This window comes from Chrysoperla carnea, chromosome 2 (genome assembly GCF_905475395.1).
Source record: "Chrysoperla carnea chromosome 2, inChrCarn1.1, whole genome shotgun sequence".
Lineage (NCBI taxonomy): Eukaryota > Metazoa > Arthropoda > Insecta > Neuroptera > Chrysopidae > Chrysoperla > Chrysoperla carnea.
In genome coordinates, this window is record NC_058338.1 from 20,238,498 (window position 1) to 20,259,820 (window position 21,323).

Consider the following 21,323-nt stretch of genomic DNA (forward strand, 5'->3'; position numbering starts at 1 on the left):
AAACATAACTCAAATAATACAAAATTGATATTATTCACGACGATCAAGTTTTTATAGAACAATAAAACTATTTCTCAAAAGCTTTTATTAGAATTGCTTGGGCATGTTATAAAGAAAGAAAATTCTTAGAACTAACCATGAATAATACAATATTATCTTTCGTAGAAGAGAAGAATGTATATCTAGTGTAAATATATTTTTCAGAGAAAAAATTAGTCACTTTTAAAAAACTATGCGAAATATTTATACCATGTATATGAAATATACCAAGGTATACTAAGTTTAGTTCCAAGTTTGTAACGTTTAAAATATTGATACTATGAACAAAATTTTGGTATAGGTGTTCATAAAATCACCTAATTAGTTCATTTCCGGTGTGTCTGTTTGTCTGTCTGTCGTCTGTCTGTCCGTCTGTAATCACGATTAATCAAAAACGAAAAGAGATATCAAGCTGAAATTTTTATAGCGTGCTTAGGACGTAAAAAGTGAGATCGAGTTCGTAAATGAGCAACATAGGTCAATTAGGTCTGGGGGCTGTATACCCATCCTGTAAACCGTTAGAGATAGAACAAAAGATTAAATATAAAAAATGTTTCTTTTAAAAAATAAACAACTCTTGTTTGAAACATTTTTTCGGAAACATCACTGTTTACCCGTGAGAGCGCAAATTGTATAGCATTTATTATATGGAACTATCAGTTATATCTGTGTGACATGTATGTATTGTAATGTGACAGAGTAATAAACACTGTCTATACATGGTATTTCAACAATTAACTCAGTAAATTTTTTGTTTTCACTTTTTTTTTATAAACCCATAGAATTTTATATGATTTTAATGGAATTTTGTCATACTGTTCTTGACTTATTCGCAATAAATTATTCCACGAATAATTTATTCGAATAAGAATAAGCATTCGATAATTTTACTCGTCATTCACGAATAATTGGATTATTCTAATTCGATATTCGTCATTCAAATAAATTTTGTCTATCTCTTCACGTTGTTCTTTACTTTTAGATCCAGCGGAGCGGATGGATTTCATTTTAGTTCTACAATAAATTCGATCGCATTCAATTTTTTTATATAGAACTATGGTATTTATAATACACAATTTCAATTTTATCCCTTTAAGCTCAAATATTACTTTTCTATTAAATTTCGTATCAAATCAAGTATCACAACAATATCAGGTAAATATCTTTTTGGTTCATAAAAGGATATAATGAAAATTGTTTATATTTGATACTAAAACCGTCTCGCTATGTATGGTTAAAAGGTCAATGTTTCTATAAAAGAAAAAAGAAGAAAAAAGGAAAGAAAATTCAAACTAATACTATAAAAGCTTCTGTTATTCAAAAAGCTTTCGAATGTGCAACAATCTGTAACTTTGCAACAGTTTTTCTTTTATTGTCATTCTAAAAACCTTAAAATATAAATGAATGCAATTCTATGCAAACTGCGTTATTGTTTGGTGACTTTCAAATAATCAACCAAAAGTGAGATGAAAAATAATCGCTGTTTGTTTAAACTCTTTAACGTCGCTTATATAATACGATCTTAAGAAAAATTGATATAATTTTTTCGACTGTAATGTCATTATCTTAGAATGTCTATTATTCGCAAAACAAAACAAAAACTGTTTTTGCATTTTTCTCGATTTTTTCAAAGGGGTACGTATCCATTAAAAAAATCGAGAAATTTTTGTATCTCCAATTTTGATAAAACTCAGTATATAAGGTAATATTGACCCAAAAAGTACAAAAATCGGGTACATTTGATGACTGGACGAATAGTTTTTGATATAAGAACTAAAATCGATCAAAATATTGCGATATTTCAGAAACTCTGCATCCAATCATTAAACTAATCTAATTTTTATACTTTTTGGATCAAAATTACCCTTTCCACCGAGTTTCATCAAATTCCAAATGCTGTGCGTTGATCGATCAGTCAGCTTGAATTCTTATATATATATAAGATTGGTGGAAGCGCAATTAAATATACTCTCACTATAAATACTGTGTATTCATTTCGTTTATATGCGCTCCCACCATATTTATCAAACTATTATACAAGAATATATTTTTTTATACTTTTTATATTATTATACAGTTAGCACTCGAGCAAATGTCTCATCAAGGAACTAAAGGTTACACCGTTTCAAAGATCACCGTTTCAGGTCGTTCATTTAATATTGCCAATTATGCCTGTTATAATTTTTTGTGAAATCAATCATTATATTTTAAGTATATTAAAGTAGGTACTATCTGTATCTGTTAGCACTAGAAACATTGTTTACAAAAATTAAACGTGATTTTTGTGGGTTTATGTAATAAGGGTAAAACTCATTAGATATTTACTTCGAAAAATTAAACAAGCAATATAATATCTATATATTTTTTCATTTTGAATATTTTTATTCCAACGAATTGGAATTTAAATTAAAAAATATGGCAGTCATAATAAATATTTTAATTACAAACAAAATGAATGAAACAAACAGACTTTCTAAACATTGCATTCTATCCAATTAGTATTTTTGATGAAATTTGTTTTCTAAATGTACATTTTAGCAATTAAACACTTATATGCATACATTTTCACCCTAAAAATATGAATATTTAATTATTATTTACTTTTAGTATTTACATTGTGTAGTTTGTTTTTTTTTTATGGGTGAAAATTATGTATTTACAGAGTGTTTCAGTGATTTCTTTTATTATTCCAGTATCTCCTTATCTATTCTTTTATTCTGGTATCTAGTATCTTATTACGTAACGGAAATTGATTTTAAAGCTTCTGGTTATAGCTCTTGCACTTGTCTGCGACGGACGAGCAGACAGACGCGCGAACAAATAGAAATGGACTAAATAAATGATTTAATGAATACCTATACCAAAATTTTGTTTGTAATATCAACATTTCCAAGCATTACAAACTTGGAACCAAACATAATATACTTTGATATATTTCATACAAATGGTATAATGACAACTAATTGAAGCTTTGAATATCTTGTCCGGGGATAATTTGTTGTTGTTATTAACGCAAACGACCCACATCCCTTAATCTTCTTGTATAAAAAATACATTATTTAAAAAATAACAACTGAAACAAATTATAAACATTGAAATATATTTGTCACTTTTTATCATGACATTAAAAAATATTTTTTAACTCGAAACATTTAAAAAAAAGTCCTTGAATTATTAAATAAATACGTGTATGGTACATGTATCACATTATAATTATTAATATTATTCTATGAAATATCTACTTAACAACTTATATTAATTGTTTAATATTATATAATACTAGCTTGATACCGAAAGAATTCATTTTCGGTTTCTTGTCTGTCTGTCTGACCGTCTGTTACACGATAATTCCAAAACGAAAATATATATACAAGCTGAAATTTTTTATATCGTGTTCAAAACGTAACAAGAAAGGTTGAGTTCGTAAATGAGCTACATAGGTAAAAATCTTTCGTCCGTAGGACCCATCTTGTAAACCGAGATAGAACAAAAGTTTAAAATATTAAAAAATGTTTCTTATACAAAATTTTTTTTTAAACAATTTTTCATAAACATCACTGTTTACCCATGAAGGTGATTGGGACTTGGAAATTTGCTTTTGAAACATTCTCAAAAATCAAAAAAAACTTCTAGAAGATACTTCTAATTTAGAAAAAAAAAATAATGCAAGCACTGATATTCAACACTTTCTATAAAGGGTATTCCGATAATTAACTAAAATAATTAAAATTGATTAAAAAACGAAGTTATAAGCATTCAAAGATTGTTTCCCATCTCCTTTTAGCAAAACGAAGTTTTATATGTATTTTATATGTATCTTTATGGTGATATCCGACCATGACGGCGTAACCTTTATCTTTCTCTTTGTTTCACTAGGAATTTTTAACGTTCATATTTTGCGTTCTTCCAAAGATTTACAAAAACCAACTTCACTTTTCTGCCCGTTTAGTTAGAATTTTTCACTTGAAGTGATAAAAAAATTTAGTCAACATATTGTTTGTTTTCACTTGTTTCGATTAGTATTAGATATGTGCTAAATGGAAATTATTGTAATCACTACATAGTATAAAATAAAGTCGCTTTTTCTGTTCCTATGTCCCTATGTCCCTATGTACGCTTAAATCTTTGAAACTACGCAACGGATTTTGATGCGGTTTTTTTTAATAGATAGAGTGATTCAAGAAGAAGGTTTTTATGTATAATACATCCATATTATAGTAGAGTAAGGGGTTGAAATAGGGGTTGAAAAGGATATGCTTCAAAAACTAAAAAAATTGTGCATCGATTAAGCTGAAATATTGACACGATATACAACCAGCTTCAAAGATCTATTGTTTTTATCTACTTTTAACCTTCGGAGGGTAGAAAGGTGTAGCGAGAAAGTGGGAAGGAATTATCGAATATTTACAAATATACCTAAGTGGGGTATCGAATAAAAGAGCATGACGTGTACATTACAAAACTGTTATCCCATGCAAGGAAATGTGGAGGGAGGGGTGCAAGTGGGGATGTTGCCCAGCAAAGCGGGTAGTTCACAACTAGTTTAGCTATATTCTTAAATAAATTGTATGATATATTTTTATTCATTTATACCTAATGCTTATCGACAATAAAGAAGCCTGTTATAAAAACTGTGTAATACCCATAAGCTTATATCACATGTATATGCTTAAATGTTTATGGAGTGTATTTAAAACCATAATTTTTAATCGTTTCTTAAGCATTTGTGTTCTACTTTTTAAAGCTCCTTCTTCAACAAATATTATATTTCATATAAAACCATTTTTACGATATGTGTTTAATCTGAATTCATGCATCCCAAATAATCCTTTCATTTATTAACTTAAAAATAAATTTAACCAAAGACACCCACCCTCAATGATTACTCTGATAATATTTTAAAAGATACTACAATCATAGTCGAAAAAGATAGATGTTCGTTAAACTAAATATCACATTATTTACCTTAATAGTGTTACAATTTTTACTTATATAACAAGTGAAAAACAAACAATTGACTGAGTTAATTGTTGAAATACCATGCATGGGCAGTGTTGATCTCATTACACATACATACATGCCTCACATACATAGCTAATATAACTGATATACCCATATAATACATACTATACAATTTACACCTAATTTGCGCCCTAACGGGTAAACAGTGATATTTACAAAAAAATGTATCAGACAAAAGTTATTTTGTTTTTTATAAGAAACATTTTCTACAAATAAACTTTTGTTCTACCCCTAACGGTTTACAAGATAGGTCCTACGGACCCAAGACCCAATTGACCTATGTTACTTATTTACGAATTCGACCTCACTTTTTACGTCCTGTAAAAATTTCAGGTTAATATCTTTTTTCGTTTTTGAGTTATCGTGTTGACAGACAGACGCACAGACGGACAAACAACCGAAAATGGACTAATTAGCTGATTTATACCAAAATTTTTTTAAGCGGTTCAAACTTGGGACTAAACTTAATATAAATTGCATATTACATAATATATACATGGTATAACAAACTTAAAATTCAACTTAACATTCAATTTATTAATGGTACATTATCACATATAACAAAGTTGTGGATTTTTTTATAAAATTAAACTCTTAAAAAGATTAGCTAGTATAAATACTGTTGGTAATACTAAATTTAGTTGTGAAAACACTGAGTGTCAAAGTTTGGTTTATGAAATATTAATATAAACCTCTCAAACTTTTAAGAAGCTTAAATAATAATCTAATATTTAGTACCCGCTTTTGCTGGGTCCGCGCTAACCTTATTCTACAAAAAATGAATTTGTTTTTAACAGATTTTATGTTTTATTACAAAAATTATATATCCACCAAAATTGGGGATTTTAAACCAAATTTTTTTTTATAAAAATGGAAAGATCATATAGGTGTAAGTTTTATAACAAAACTATTTTAATTTTTTTATTTTTCATGATAATTTTAAAGTTACAGACAGTTTTAAAAGAACTTTTCAAAACAGAAACGAAAACGTCCGCCAAAAAAATGTTCGTAAAACATCGTTGGAACGTAATAAAGTTAATTGAATAGTATACACTGTATAAATTATTAATTAACATTATGACGTTACAAGGTCTTTTACGAACATTTTTTTGGTCGGGCGTTTTTGTTTCGAAAAGTTCTTTTAAAACTGCCTGTAACATTAAAACTATCATGCAAAAATGAAAGTTTTGTTATAAAACTTATATATCATCTTTCCATTTTGGTCGATAAAAACAAAAAAAATGCAAAAATCTTTTTATAACTGTCAATTTGTATTTTTTGTCAAAATGTTTTATCATTTAATTGAGTTGTGAAAGTTATTATATATATTTAATTCTTTGCGTTTGCCTTAAATAGAGGATTGGGTTATTGTGATCGCATATCTATTATGTCTAGTCCATGAAGCCAACTACATGAAGATTGTTGTTACTAACTTACAAAAAGTTTAAAATTAAGAATATATATAAGAAGCATCGATACCGTTGGTTAAGCTGTAGACTTAAAACACTAAAATCAATACTAGTCCATTTGTGGCTGTTTAAAATCCGACTAAAAGAAATCTAATTTTGTTTTTGAATAAACCTATTAGCAGGTATAAGCCTTTTATTTTTTTTTTACCTGCTCATGTAGTTGTGACATTCACATCAGTATTTTGTTATAATATTTATAAGTGGTAGAACCAATCTAAAAAAAGATTGTTTAAAACGATGTTGCATACTTTCATACAAACAACTCATGGGTTTGTGCCAACTTCACCACTCAACCCCGTACGGTAGTTGTACCACATTCGTGGCACCATTCGCCACATTTGATCTCGCCATGAGGTTGAGACAGTCTCATATCGGTTGGTATTAAGTTTTTTTTTTCAGTGTTGGTTCAGTGACGGGTCGTAAAGCGGTGTTTTCAACTTGGTATAACGATCGAAGCCATGATAACCATCTGAATGTTGTAAAACTTATATTCTCACTCAATATAAGTTTTCACGATAAAAAGCTTTCATTATTATAAATAAACACACTGTGTTGATTATATTTTGTATTTTATAGTTATGTATAAAACTTTTACAGTTCATCACATGCATGCATTCATTCAATCACATGCTACGCTACTTATTATATTGCGTATATTCTATTGATTTTTATTACGAACAATAAAACTGTACCTGTACCTGTACCTCATGTAAACTATAAAGTAACGCAATGTACACCTTAACAAATTATATAGTGGGTACCAAAGTAACTAAGAAACAAAGCAATGAAGTTCGAAATATTTGAACCGTAAATCGGACTTGAATGCTATCTTTGGCATTCGTTTCGTTAGAGGGTCAGGAAATTTTGGGACCTAAATTGATTTATAAGAAATTGCATTTTAAATTAACCCTAAATATACTAAATTCACAATTCGGTTAATAGTCATGAAAATGATTCTAAACTTGTTACTCGGGGGGTTTTGGGGTCACTAAACACATATATTGAGCTTGAGTCAGAATTGGTCTCTGAGGAAACACGGTGTCACCATCGTCTTGGAGTATTCGAGAAATTCGTTATATAATCGATCAAAGCTCGTTACTCGGGAGTCTTTGGGGCTGCTGAACACGAATATCGCGACAGAATCGGGTACTAAACCTTTTTCCCGCGATACCCTGGGGAACGATTTTTGATCGATTATATAACGATATTCTGACAACTTCAGAAGACGATGGCGGTACCGTGTTTCCTGGGCACCTCGTATCTCAGAGGCCAATTCTGACCCAATATTCGTTTTAATTCCTTTTATAGATCCTTTTGTTTGCGGTAAAAACCAAAATTTGCTGTAAAAATGTGTTGTTTCATTTCAAAAAAAAAGTTGAATCCTGTTTGAACATGAAGACGTGTTTTCACATTTTTACTTCCTGAAATTTCTCCTTTGCTACGCTCGAATTGAAAGGGATTGATTCCTTATTGATTTGTTATCATCAGCTAGAATTACAAATTTATCACAGAATTTTTTCGTTATTATTGCGTAAGAATAATTTCCTAACAACACACACACACGCACTTTTACAATACTATTAAACCATCGTAAACACCATATAAAACGTAAAAGTATAACTTCTGATTTCGATTTTCTCAGTGAAAAAATACACTTTCTTTCTACTATAAAGTTAACAAGTACTTTCCTTATACCTACGTCATACACTTTCAAGTGCCTTATAAGCACATTTTTAATTTTTGTAAGTAATAATTATGTTTTTATTATTATACAATCATTTTTACTTACAATCATCTTAAATTTCTTAAAATGTCAAGTATCGCTATGTTGTTTGAACTTCTCACTTTACAATGTTCCTAATCGAAAAAAATACTTTTAATCAGTGGTTATTATTATTATAAACGCACTCTTTTACAATTGCACGAGAGACTATTAAATTGAAATATTATTGTTCTTGTCGAGGTAGAATTAAGAAGTTAAAAGCCTAAAACATAAAAAAAGAGTACGATAATTGACTCTCTGGTACTGATAACTTTGGTCCGAAACTTCACAAAGCGGGTGTCTGTAACTCGAACACGAAAAATTTCAAAGTGTCGCATGTAGGATACATACAAAGCAACACGTTTTTATGAACTTGGCTAAAGTGGACATTATTCCTTGGAAACGAAATACTAATTCAATATAGAAACGAAAAAAGGTTTTTATAAACAAATATGGGCACTTAAAGGTACTAGCATGGCAAATAATATAAAAAATTGATAAAAAAAGGCGATGCCATCAAAGAGATTATATATTCAAATGTGATGTTTCAAAGTAAGCAACTTAAATACAGATAGGTAAATACAAGCTTAGGTATTGAGATATTACTACCATAAACAGGCTAATGCGGATGCAGGTATACTTTGTTCTTATAATTCTATAAAGGCATCACACATAGAATCCCCATTATAATACTTAATATACTATTCCTATCTATAGTGCATTAGCCTTTTAACCAAAAAATTATAGAGTAATTATGGCAAATGATTTCATATTTGTTCTATCATACGTCTAATAACACTCTACTCATTAAAAATACATCATCTTGATTATTACAGTCACATATATAACGAAGACCCAGAGAGATTTATTTATTCAATTTACCAGGCATCAGATCCATCTAAACATAAGTGAAAATAAATAATTAACTAAGTTAATTATTGAAATATCCTGTATAGACAATTTGTTGAATATCAGTGATTGAATCCCTAATTATCCCTACCTCTTTTATATTATAAATGTGAAAGTAAAGATATTTGTTTGTTTGTTTGTTACGCTTTCACGCAAAAACTAGCGAATGGATTTGAATGAAACCGTACAACAATATAGCTCATATATCAGAATAGCACATGTGCTATAATTTATAAAGATACATTTAGAGATAACATAGTAAATGCAAAACAATTCAGGGCCATCTTTTCTGAAATACTCAATGAATTATGACTATTTTACAATTTAAAAAATTGAAAACTGTGCATAAATATTAGCTGTGTAAAACAATCCCGAAACAAGGTAATGGAAGGGGGATAAATGACATACGATAACGATTTACTTATTGATTATTTGACCGATATCTCTTCTAATATTTGTGTTTAGACAATGAAATGCTAATAACTTAACTTTTAAATCTATAAATATTCTTTAAAAAAAAAATTTGTTTTGAAAAAATTGTAGAATATTTTTATCCAAAATATTCTTTTATTTCAATTCTTATCTCGAAAATGTTAATTAATCTTTAATTAATTAGTTCGTTTTTTAAGTTTAGCTTGAGAGAATATAATTTGTTTTTTCGGATTTTGTTCAGATATTAAACAAATGTAAATTTTTCATCGTTACACAGCTTAAACACGTATATAATGAAAATATGAGTGTATTACAACATCGAAACTTCATTCATATACCATCATAAACACCCTTATCTACCTCATACCACATACCATGATTCTACCAGTATTAAAGCTAAACCAATTTATCTAAAGGTGTGTTACGTAACACCATCAGACATGTAGATGGAATATGTTATGATTATTTTGGTATCGGTTTAGTATTATATACCATCATAGAGAGTCATTCATACCGTATATTCAATGTTTAAATGAGATTATCTTGTAACGGAAAGTATCAATAAAAAAACGGTAGTCGTATACGATGGTCTTTATTCAATGTATAATTTAAATTTATATGTATATCATATGAAAAATAAGTGAAAATGTATTTTATTTAATTCAAATTTTGAACATATCCATACACGTGAATATCAGGGAAAAAATGGCAATGTAGACCAGAATGTCATTGTGTTACAATATATGTGTTTTGTTTCTAAATAGGCTTTTGTCCTAAATTTGAAAAATTGGTTTATGCGTGACATTAGTATCTGATTTACACCAAAAAAGTATTATTTAAAAAAAAAAAAATTTACTTTATGAGGTAATGTGAGATATTAAATAATTATTTAAGTAGTATTTAATTAATAATAATTAAGGAAAAAAATAATATAAGGTATTCAATAATTGTTTAAGTAGTATTTAATCAATAATTAAGCGAAAAAATCGTATAATAGTTTTCTTAATTATTCAATAAATACTACTTAAATAATGATTTAATACGTTATATTTAAAAATATTGACCGAGCACAGAAGTACGTTAAACTGAGAGCTCCATCTTCTGAGCACTCTATTTCAAAAACGGTTCAACGTACAAAAAAAACTATTTCAGACAAAATTTGTAGAAAATTTTATCTTCTACAACTTTGATAAAATAAATGTACCATTGAAAGAAACGAGATATTCACAAAAAAGTGATTTTCGCGATCTTTGAACTTGAATACATAAGGACGCGCACTCGTGACTATAAGTGACTTTTCAGACAACATTTGTACCTACTATCAAAATAAAGGTTTGTACAAAAATTCAGTTTATTCCGTTAGATTCCGAAGTGAAACCCTAAGATGATTGGAGTTTGTTTACAACAAACATAATGATCGAATTTCATATCAAATAATTGGTTTATGTGTATCAATAAAATCTCAATTAAATCAAAAAACAATAAACACAAACAAAAGTCCATAAAAGAATGCAATAACAACCAATAAATAATAAATAAATAATAGTAATATTTTTACGATTTGAAATGATTAACGAAATTAAATTGTATAAAGTATCAAGTTTACTGGAAATAAAAGATCAAATTTCGTACAATTTCTATTGAGTATTAAAATCTTTTTAATTGTATACGGTATGTTCCAGAAGTCTTTAGCCACCTTTTAATGTGATTTGTGTTTTGAGAAAATTGGAGACTAAATTTAAAAATAATATCTTTCGGTCGAACCTATTCATATTTCAAAAAAAAGTTTTAATCAAAAAATATTCGTTTTTTATTAGGAGCATATTTCTAAGTTAAAGTGGCCTGCTTAATTTTACTTCTTACCAAAAAAATTAACCTTTAACTTACCTTGAAAATGCAATATTGTCTTGAAGAAGAAAGATTTCATAAAATGATGGTTAACGATTTATGGTACATACTGTATAGACATAGTTAGGTTAAACTTTATATAAGGAACGAATCAGCTATATAAATTAGAATGAATTTATTTGAAAATACATACAAAGTTTATTTGATCACCAAACAGTTTAAACTAAATTGAATGTACTATGTATTGATAAAAATAATTTTTCTTTGATTAACTACGATTTTTTTTTTCAAAATTGTCATGATTCTTTCGTTTATATTTTTTATTTAGCCTTTTTTACAGTTTATTAATTTACTTCAAAATATAATTTAAAAGACTAAAAAACACGCTTCCTGAACAAGTGAACTAAAAAGTTCATGATAAGTCTTATGATAAATAAATTTCAATGCAAAAAAGCGTAGACTAATTACCAAAATATGTACAGCCCCCCCTCACGCCTTTTAACTTTGAACTTTGAAAATTTATCATGAAAATTATTTTGTATTTGTTAGACCACACATTTTATAGACTCTTTTTCTTCTAAAAAAATTGGGATTAACATTGTAACAGAAAGAAATTTTATTGTAACAGAATGAAATTTCCCAAGCACATGGACTAAAGGCTGTACAAAAGTAAAAGAGAAACTTCATAACTAAAATGCGATTAATTAAAATTTGAAAAAATTTGTTGCCATTTTTTGTTTTTTTTTTTTTTTGCATAGTCTCACCTAAAAATTTTTTTTGAAATATTATAAATTATTTATTGTAATCTTTTGAATGTGTGTTGATATTTCAATAAAAACTATATTTATTTGATTTCAGGGTGTCATCACAGTCTAGGGGGGAGGAGACATGTCCGAAGATTCAGATTCTCTATCTGAGGAGGAACGCAGTCTATTCCGTCCATTTACGAGAGAGTCATTGGCACAGATTGAAGCTCGTATTGCTGAAGAACATGCTAAGCAGAAAGAGCTCGAAAAGAAAAGAGCTGAAGGAGAGGTAAATACATGATAATTTATCATTATTATTATTATCTTTGTTTATATACTTTTTGTTTTATTTTTAATATAAACAACGTTTTTTAGTGTCTACCTTTTTTTACCAATATTGATCACATCAATCAAATTTAACATTAAAAACATAATACATATTGTCATAACATTTATTTCATACATATACTTCATCCCCTATATTTTTTTTCATCCCCTATTACGTGTAACTACGTTGCCATCTACATAAAACATTTACATTCATTACATTCATTTATTAAATAAATAAAAGCTCAAGTTTGGATTGTAAAAGATGTTTATTATAAGTTAATTAAAGTGAGTTTAGAAAAGATGATGCAGATCACTTATAAGGCCGAAAATTAATCCGGAACACTGATATGGACGCAAATCCAATAATTTGCATCCAATGGTTAGAAGTCTAAACTACTTTAAGTCTTGTTTATCGATCTTTTTAAATATACATCAAACGAAACGCCATTTATCTATTTTGATTTAATTTTAATTCAAGCATAATTGAAATTTATCAGACTATGGTTGTTTGAAGGAATCCTAAGAATAAATATCCGTTCATAGCAGAACCTCGACCCCTTTGTAAAATTTTTTTTAAACTAACAACAATAGCGAAAAGTTATATTTTATGAAATTAATATATTTTACTTTCTTTCCAAATAAAATTTACGAACTATTTTTTACCATATTGCAAATATAACAAAATCAAAACCTTATCACGTATAAGAACATAATTATTTAGTATTCGTTGTGTGCATAGTCATGGTAGGGACAATAAAATCGATGCCAGCACTTCCAGTGAAAAATTTTGGCGATAAAGGAAGCTGTTATGACTAATTTGCAGTTAAAATTATTGAAAAACACTAATTAATTAAACTGAATGCATTTAAAATTGTGAAAATAAGGAATCAAATTGCACAAATATTATTTTTCAAATGTAAATTATCATAATCATTTATTTAAATTTTTGAGACAATAATATTAAATTTTCAATGTAAGTCATAAATGCAATCCATACCATTATATATGCATCCATACAATTCTATACTTAAAGTAGTGTATCGTTACTATAGAAACGCCTCCAATAAAACTCACGCACGGTGCGAATATTTCTTTATCCTCAGAAAACTAAGTATCACTCACAAAACCATCTACGTGAAAGGACAAAGCAACGCCTTTAATCACTCTTTATTAACTTAACTTATTTACAAACATAGTTCTTAACAACTTTTTGCCCAAGTACATCGGCTTTACAATATACAACATTATAAAATAAAAAGTAAAAAATAAAGAACAAAAGCACATAGCCTTCACTCAACATACGACAAAAAAAAATTACATATCTATATTATTATGCATACATCTCGTATAAATTATTTACTCAATAAAATTAAGTGATGGATAATATCAAGTGACCTATATATTAACAAACAAGGGGTTGTTTTTAGCTGGCTGTTATTGTATACAGTTGGCAGGCAATAATATTACAGAGTTTGTTATATCTATCGGATAGGAATATGTACAATGTACATACCTACTAGCTACCGTCTAACGTTCAGGCACTAAATGGTGTTGATTATTGCAAATTGTTCCTTCAAATCGAAGAATATAATTTCACCTACTATCAATACGCCAGTAAAATTCTACAATAAAATCGAAAAACGCGATGTAAATCTGCTTTCATGATAATGCTCTTTGAACCCCTTGAGAATGGTGTGAAACTAGAATGGTGTGTGGTTTGCAAGCAAAAAAAGTTGTGTTCCAAATTTTTTTCAGTCCACTTTTTTCCGTTTTTTACAAATTGCGCAGGTAGCACAACTTTTTTTGCTTGCAAAACGTAGTTTCATACTACTCTATTTTCTAGAAACCTTTTTTCGTTTTTTTTTCAAAACTTTTTCATAAGGCAGACTAATTAATGTTACCTAGTATTTTCATCTCTCTATCTTTTATATTTTTGGAGAAAATAGGCACCAAAGTTTTGTCCTAATTTGTATCCTCACGAGAAAACAATGATGTTTACGAAAAATTGTTTCAAACAAAAGTTTTAAAAGAATCATTTTGTTCTATCTCTAACGGTTTAACATTACCAAAATTTTAACATTTCCGAAAACCATGTAAATTTTTCAAGCAACATATCTCAAAAACTATTAAACATACGGAGGTGTGAGTTTTCATTGTTTCAAATTTAATATACTTTCAAAATGATAGTATCAACTAATGTCAAAAGCTCATAGTTTTTGAATTAAACTACAAAAGCTGAAAAAAGTATACGAAAATGTTGCTGTTTTTCACGAATTACGTTGGTAGCAGGTTTTTTTTGTTTTTTTTTTTTTGTGCTTTTGAACGGTCTAATTCTAATATTCTTTTAAGCGTTAAAGAGGTACAATTTGCGTTGAATAAAGGAAATACACTCGGTACTGTCTACGCACAAGACTTTCTCCAAAAGATAAAAAAAATATTTTAGCTCCAAGCTCTTACAGACACATGCCCGACTAGTTGCCATCGTATATGTAAATATTCACATATGAGTTATGTGAACCAATGACTTTATAATTGTCTACATAATTTACATTATGTAGACAACATGCAGATATTATAATAATATTATACAATAATGGCATTTATAATAGCTTATGTTGTGATATTATTATTGCTATAAGGGTTGTAGACTTTTGGCACTAGTACTTATTCTACTGTAAATATTTATCATGCAGATATATTATAAGTTTCTTGTGTAAATTTTTTATTGCAAAAAAAAATTATACGGAAACTTTTTATGTCATCCGAAAACTGATAGACCGTATAATGGTGTCACAAAGCCAACACGCTGAATCTATCCTATACATATAAAAAAGGAACTTATAACAAAAAGAAAACCGACTTCAAAAGATAAAACTTTTTCAAAACAAATTTAATATGAGCTAAAAAGTACAAAAATAACGATAATATAATGTAGTTAAGGTTATTGTTATTTTTGGAGTCGGTGTCAGCCAAGGAAACAACTCCAACAGACCAGTTTGCTACATAAGCTTGACTGATACCGACTCCAAAAAAAAACAATAATTTTAACTACATTATATTATCGTTATTTTTTTTAACTTTTTAATGCATATTGATTTGTTTTGGAAAAGTTTTTCTTTTGGAGTCGGTTTTCTTTTTGTAAAAAGTTTTTTTATTTTGTGATTTTTAGTGAATCTGAAGTACACTTACTAATTTGTCACTAAAAAAAGATCATCGAAATTGGTTTGCGTGAAATTGAGTTATTCGTCCTCTTGTTTTATGAAATGTATATATATATCACTCAGGCCCAAGTTTGTAATGCTTGAAAATATTGATGCTACCAACAAAATTTTGGTACAGGTGTAAAATCATCTAATTAGTCCGTTTTCGGCTGTCTGTCCGTCTGTCTGTCAACACGATAACTCAAAAACGAAGAGATATATCAAGTGAAAATTTTTATAGCGTACTAAGGATATAAAAAGTATGGTTGAGTTTGTAAATGAGCAACATAGGTCAATTGGGTCTCCGTAGGACCCATCCTGTAAACCGATAGAGATAGAACAAAAGTTTAAACGTAAAAAATGTTCCTTATAAAAAAATTTTTCGTAAACATCACTGTTTACCCACGAGAGCGAAAATTGTATAGTATGTATTACATGGGAATATCAGTTATGTATGTGTGAAATGTATAGGCATATGTCTAATGAGTGATAGAGTAATCAAAACTGTCTTTACATGGTATTTCAACAATTAACTCAGTCAATTGTTTGTTTTCACTTGTTTTACATTATTTTCTGAACCGCCTGTACAAGGAATAGTAATAAAATGTCTAGTCAATAAAAATCCATTACGAGACATAACAATGAAAAAATAAAACTTGTTTTTAAGTTAAAATTTTAATAGAATCATATTTTCTTTATGCAGTAGTTGAAGGTTATAAATATATGTATTGTATTGTATTCAAACTTTGTCTCTGTCCGTGCACGGTACGACAATGTCAATACTATAGGATACGATACCTACCTACGGTAGTATAAAAGCAAAACAATTTATTTATTTATTCATTACGTAAAAAAAGTATTAAATTCCATATTCAATATTTTATTTATCTATCTAATACATAGACTATTGTCTATATTTACTCATACAGGGGTTTCATAAAATCATTTTAAATATCCCAGTATAGTGGTGAAATTGTAGAACTGAAAACTGCTATCGAACATTAAAGTCATTGCATTCACCCGTTAGCACTCACGTTAATCTCATGATAACTTTTGTCCCATATATCTGACAACATATTTTACAACCATAACCAACAACATAAGTCAAAAACGAAAAGAGAAATCAAGAAATCAATGTATAGCTACTCGAATAATTTTTGAGATACGGACTAAAATTGATCCAAATATTGCGATATCTCCGAAACTCTGCATCCAATCATTAAATTAACCTGATTTTTATACTTTTTGGATCAAAATTACCCCATAAACCGAGTTTTATCAAATTCCAAAACAAATTTTTTTTTCGTTTTTCTCGATTTTTTCAAAGGGGTACCCCTTAAAAAAATTGCAAAAAATCGAAAAATTTTTTTTATATCCAATTTCGATAAAACTCAGTATATAAGGTAATTTTGACCCAAAAAGTACAAAAATCGGGTGCATTTGACGACTGGTCGACTAGTTTTTGAGATACGGACTAAAATTGATCCAAATATTGCGATATCTCAAAAACTCTGCATCCAGTCATTAAGTTAACCCGATTTTTATACTTTTTGGGTCAAAATTACCCCATCCACCGAGTTTCATCGAATTCCTAAACAAAAATTTTTTTGCGTTTTTCTCGATTTTTTCAATGGGTATCGGAAAACCTTGGTAACATTAAAAACATGCAACCGTTGATCTATATTTGTCTATAAAATTATTAACATGGGTTTCCCATATACGAAATTCACATCCCCCTTAGAATCCCTTAAGGGATGAATTTCCAAAATTTTTCCTAAGCAATACATTTTTTAAAGAGTGCCATTTTATGCCATAGCCAATACGTGAGTTTGGAAATGAGAGGTAAATCATGGAGCTTGATAAAGGAATAATGATATCGCATGGACAGGAAAAAACAGGATATAGAAATAATACATATTTGTGAACTTTCAATTGTTTTATTTAAATATGTACATAATATATCATAATGAAATAGCAGAATTTGTTCTACCACCACAAAAATGACACCTGCCGTCTTGACAATAAAACATTAAACTCTTAAACTTTCCATGACTTTTCAATTTTATGACATACATTTTCGGTAGCCAATGACAATTCATATGATCTTTAAGAACGTCTAAAGGGTTTTATAGTACAATATTACATTGATAACATTTACAAATTAAGTTTCAACTGCTCTATTTAGAACTATTAAATTTTTAAACTATTAAACTATTATTTATAGCCACTTGATATCTGTTTTAATTTCAAATACTCATACAAATATTATTTTAATAATCGTTTTTATTGTCTAAAAATAATCATAGCCTTTAATTTTTAATTCAGAATGGCATTGTCATCCATATGTTATCTATTTACTGCCCACTCGTTTATAATCAATTTAAATGTTTGACAAGAATTGGAATTAAATAAATTATTGAAATTTTTCATCAATATTAATAACAGGTAACTAAAAATATTATTTATAGACGAAAAAATAAGTGTAGGTGTCTCAAATCATAAATGTAGCCTTATAAACATCACTAATAATAGTAATAATATGACGTTTAATTTGATAATTTATTTTACTATCACTTCTTCATGTGAATGATGAACATGTGTGCACCAACAGGAAATAGAGGCCCAAAGGCACAAACCGTAATATACTTCATTTGTCTATCATAGAACATGTTATTAACAATAGACACATTCAGTAAATTTTTCGATGCACCAAAAACACGTTGAATCGATTGTATGGACCAAAAATATGATGTCTATAATAAAATATGTACATTTAAAAGTGTTTTGCAATAAATATACTCGCTAAAAAAATTGTGACATTAAAGCACTTCAGAATCGTGCATCATGAATCACAACGTCATCTATTATAAAAATTCATAGTATACCAAAGAGTTTTTTACAAGTAGAGAACGCCATGGCCCAAAAGTTTCGATACGATGAATGAGAGAGAATACTGCCTGTGAGTTCCCATATATCCTTGTCTAATCTATATGTCATTGGCTACATATTCTTTACATTATTGCTATTAAGTAGATAGTTAAAGCCTTCAACCTTCGGTCTGGCTGAAACTCTTGACAGTGGAACTAGCTGCGCTCGCATACAGCTCTAATAAATACTTGTTCACAATATCTGAATAATAACAAATAATACCGCAATACTATTCAAATACCTCTTCACAATTCTAGATAAATATGGTGGAAGCGCAAATAAGTACATACTACTAGTTTTAAATTTAACATTTAATATTTTGTCTTAAATTTTCTAATGTTCTGAGCACGCTTAACAAATTTCAGCTTAATATTTTCGTTTTTGAGTTATCGTGTGAAAAAATGAACTATTTAGGAGATTTTCTGAACACCAGATGTGAGTAGGGAAAACAACAGACAAGTTTGTGAAGAAAGACAAATTAAATTTAGAAAATTGTCAAACACTTCTACCTTGACTATGTTAAGTGCATTTATTTGTTTTTAGAAATGAAAATTCAAAGTTGTACAAGTGTAATTAAAATAACATTTACGTGATGAATTGACGCCTACATAAACCATACTCTTAATACTAAGTATATGCAATGAAGAAGCCATAATAGTTATGATTACACTATCAATACACAACGGACAGAAAAGTGGTTATTCCTTCACACAAGATTAATTATTCACGTTTTTTAAAAGAGTAATTTGAAAGACTAATTTCAAATATATTTAATTCGATTCTCTTGTACTTATCCTGCACAAGCTGTAGAAACCTAACGGAATTTTTGTAAATGTTCAATAATTGTAGAGGAAACGGCTGAAAATAGGACAAAATTCATCATAAAGTGGTGTAAGGCAACGTTAAATATTTATTACTATTTTGAAAAAAAAAACAAAATCGACAAAAGTCAAACTCTGCATTAACTTTAATCACGAAAATGTTTGATTTAACTAAAATTACAATCAACACTTTAATACTTTTTTCTTGAGTTAGTAAACTAATTAACTATGCAATTATTATGCCATTAAAGTTTTAAAAATAAGATTGAATAAACTTTTTCTCCTTAATTTACATATAAGCATCATTTTTGTGCTAACTTAAAGGAAAAATCGAGTACACTATACCGAAATATTTGAAAAATAATGGGGCTTATATCTTTACGATTCGCCAATTAAGCAGTGTAGTGTAGTAACCCTGAATAATGATGATTTTCTCTATAGAAATGAATTTAAAATTCGAAAGTCAGCCCTAGTAGCTCAGTTGGTTAAGGCGTAACCAATTCCGTTCGCGGTATACCTTGGGTAGCGGGTTTGATTCCCGCCGTCACAACAAAAATTAATTTAATTAATAGTTGTGATGGGCTGGTATATGCATGAAGGAGGAAAAGAGAAACTTCAACTTTAAAAACAAACACCACCGCGGTTTGTCCATAATCGGATTTTTATTTTTTGGTGCAGAATATGTAGCATTTCATTAGGTTTGATAATGTAGCATTCAATTTATGAAAAAATTTGTAAAATCGGTCTAAATCTATCGGTGGATTCAAAACTGCGATTTCATAACAAACTTCCATCCCTTTTTTCACCACCTTAGGAGTTCTACTTTATAAAATCATATAAACAAATTTGGTTCATAGTATAAGTTCATAATAGGTAATATTGATTATTTTTTCAACACACAAAAGTAGTTCATTTTTATATATAACCCATGTGCTTTACTTTATAGTTTTTAGAACATACATAATTAATATTCTAGTACTGTGTTTGCAGGTACAAATACAAAATATAAACCATTAGAAAAACACTATTCGCACCGTGTGTGAGTTTTATTGGAGGTGTTTCCATAGTAACGATACACTACTTTAATTATTGTATGGATGCATATATAATTGTATGGATTGCATTTATGACTTACATTGCAAATTTAATGTTATTGTCTCACAAATTTAAATAAATAATTATGATAATTTACATTTGAAAAATAATATTTGTGCAATTTGATTTCTTATTTTCACAAGTTTTAATGCATTAAGTTTCATTAATTAGTGTTTTTCAATAATTTTAATTTGACATTCACCATAACATTTACATGTAAAGAATTGCAAATTAGTCAAAACAGCGTCCTGTAATGCCAAAATTTTTCACTGGAAACGCTGGCATCGATTTTATTCTCCCTACCATGACTACGCACATAAGGAATAAATATGTAGTGTTTTTTTGTTGTTATACTTTATATTCGTGATAATTTAAACGTACCAATATAAAATTATATGTTTAACGAGAATGATGTCGATTTACTGATAACAAAGTATTTCAAATATGCTTAATATATATTACTGCAGTTCTGATAATACGAATCTATTTTTTCGAAAAATAAGTTGTCTATTCAGCGTATAGTTTATTACATTTCAATCGAATTATGAAAAACAAGTGAAAACAAACAATTGACTGACTGAACTGTTGAAATACCATGTAAAGACAATGTTGATTACGCAATCGTTTGGTTATTTTTATACGTCATATAAGTAAAGAAAGATAGCCAAATATACATACATTCTTGTTACACACACTTAACTGATTTTCCCATATAATACATA

At 28.4% G+C, this 21,323-nt stretch overlaps 1 protein-coding gene across 1 annotated transcript in view; it reads left to right on the top strand.

Moving 5' to 3' along the window:
* LOC123291710 (sodium channel protein para) overlaps positions 1-21,323 on the top strand; it is a 112,968-nt gene that overhangs the window by 32,860 nt on the left and 58,785 nt on the right. Inside the window, exon 2 of the mRNA XM_044872102.1 lies at positions 12,340-12,516. Within this exon, the coding sequence (XP_044728037.1) occupies positions 12,370-12,516 (147 nt within the window). The 5' untranslated portion in view covers positions 12,340-12,369. The remainder of the gene's footprint in view (positions 1-12,339; positions 12,517-21,323) is intronic.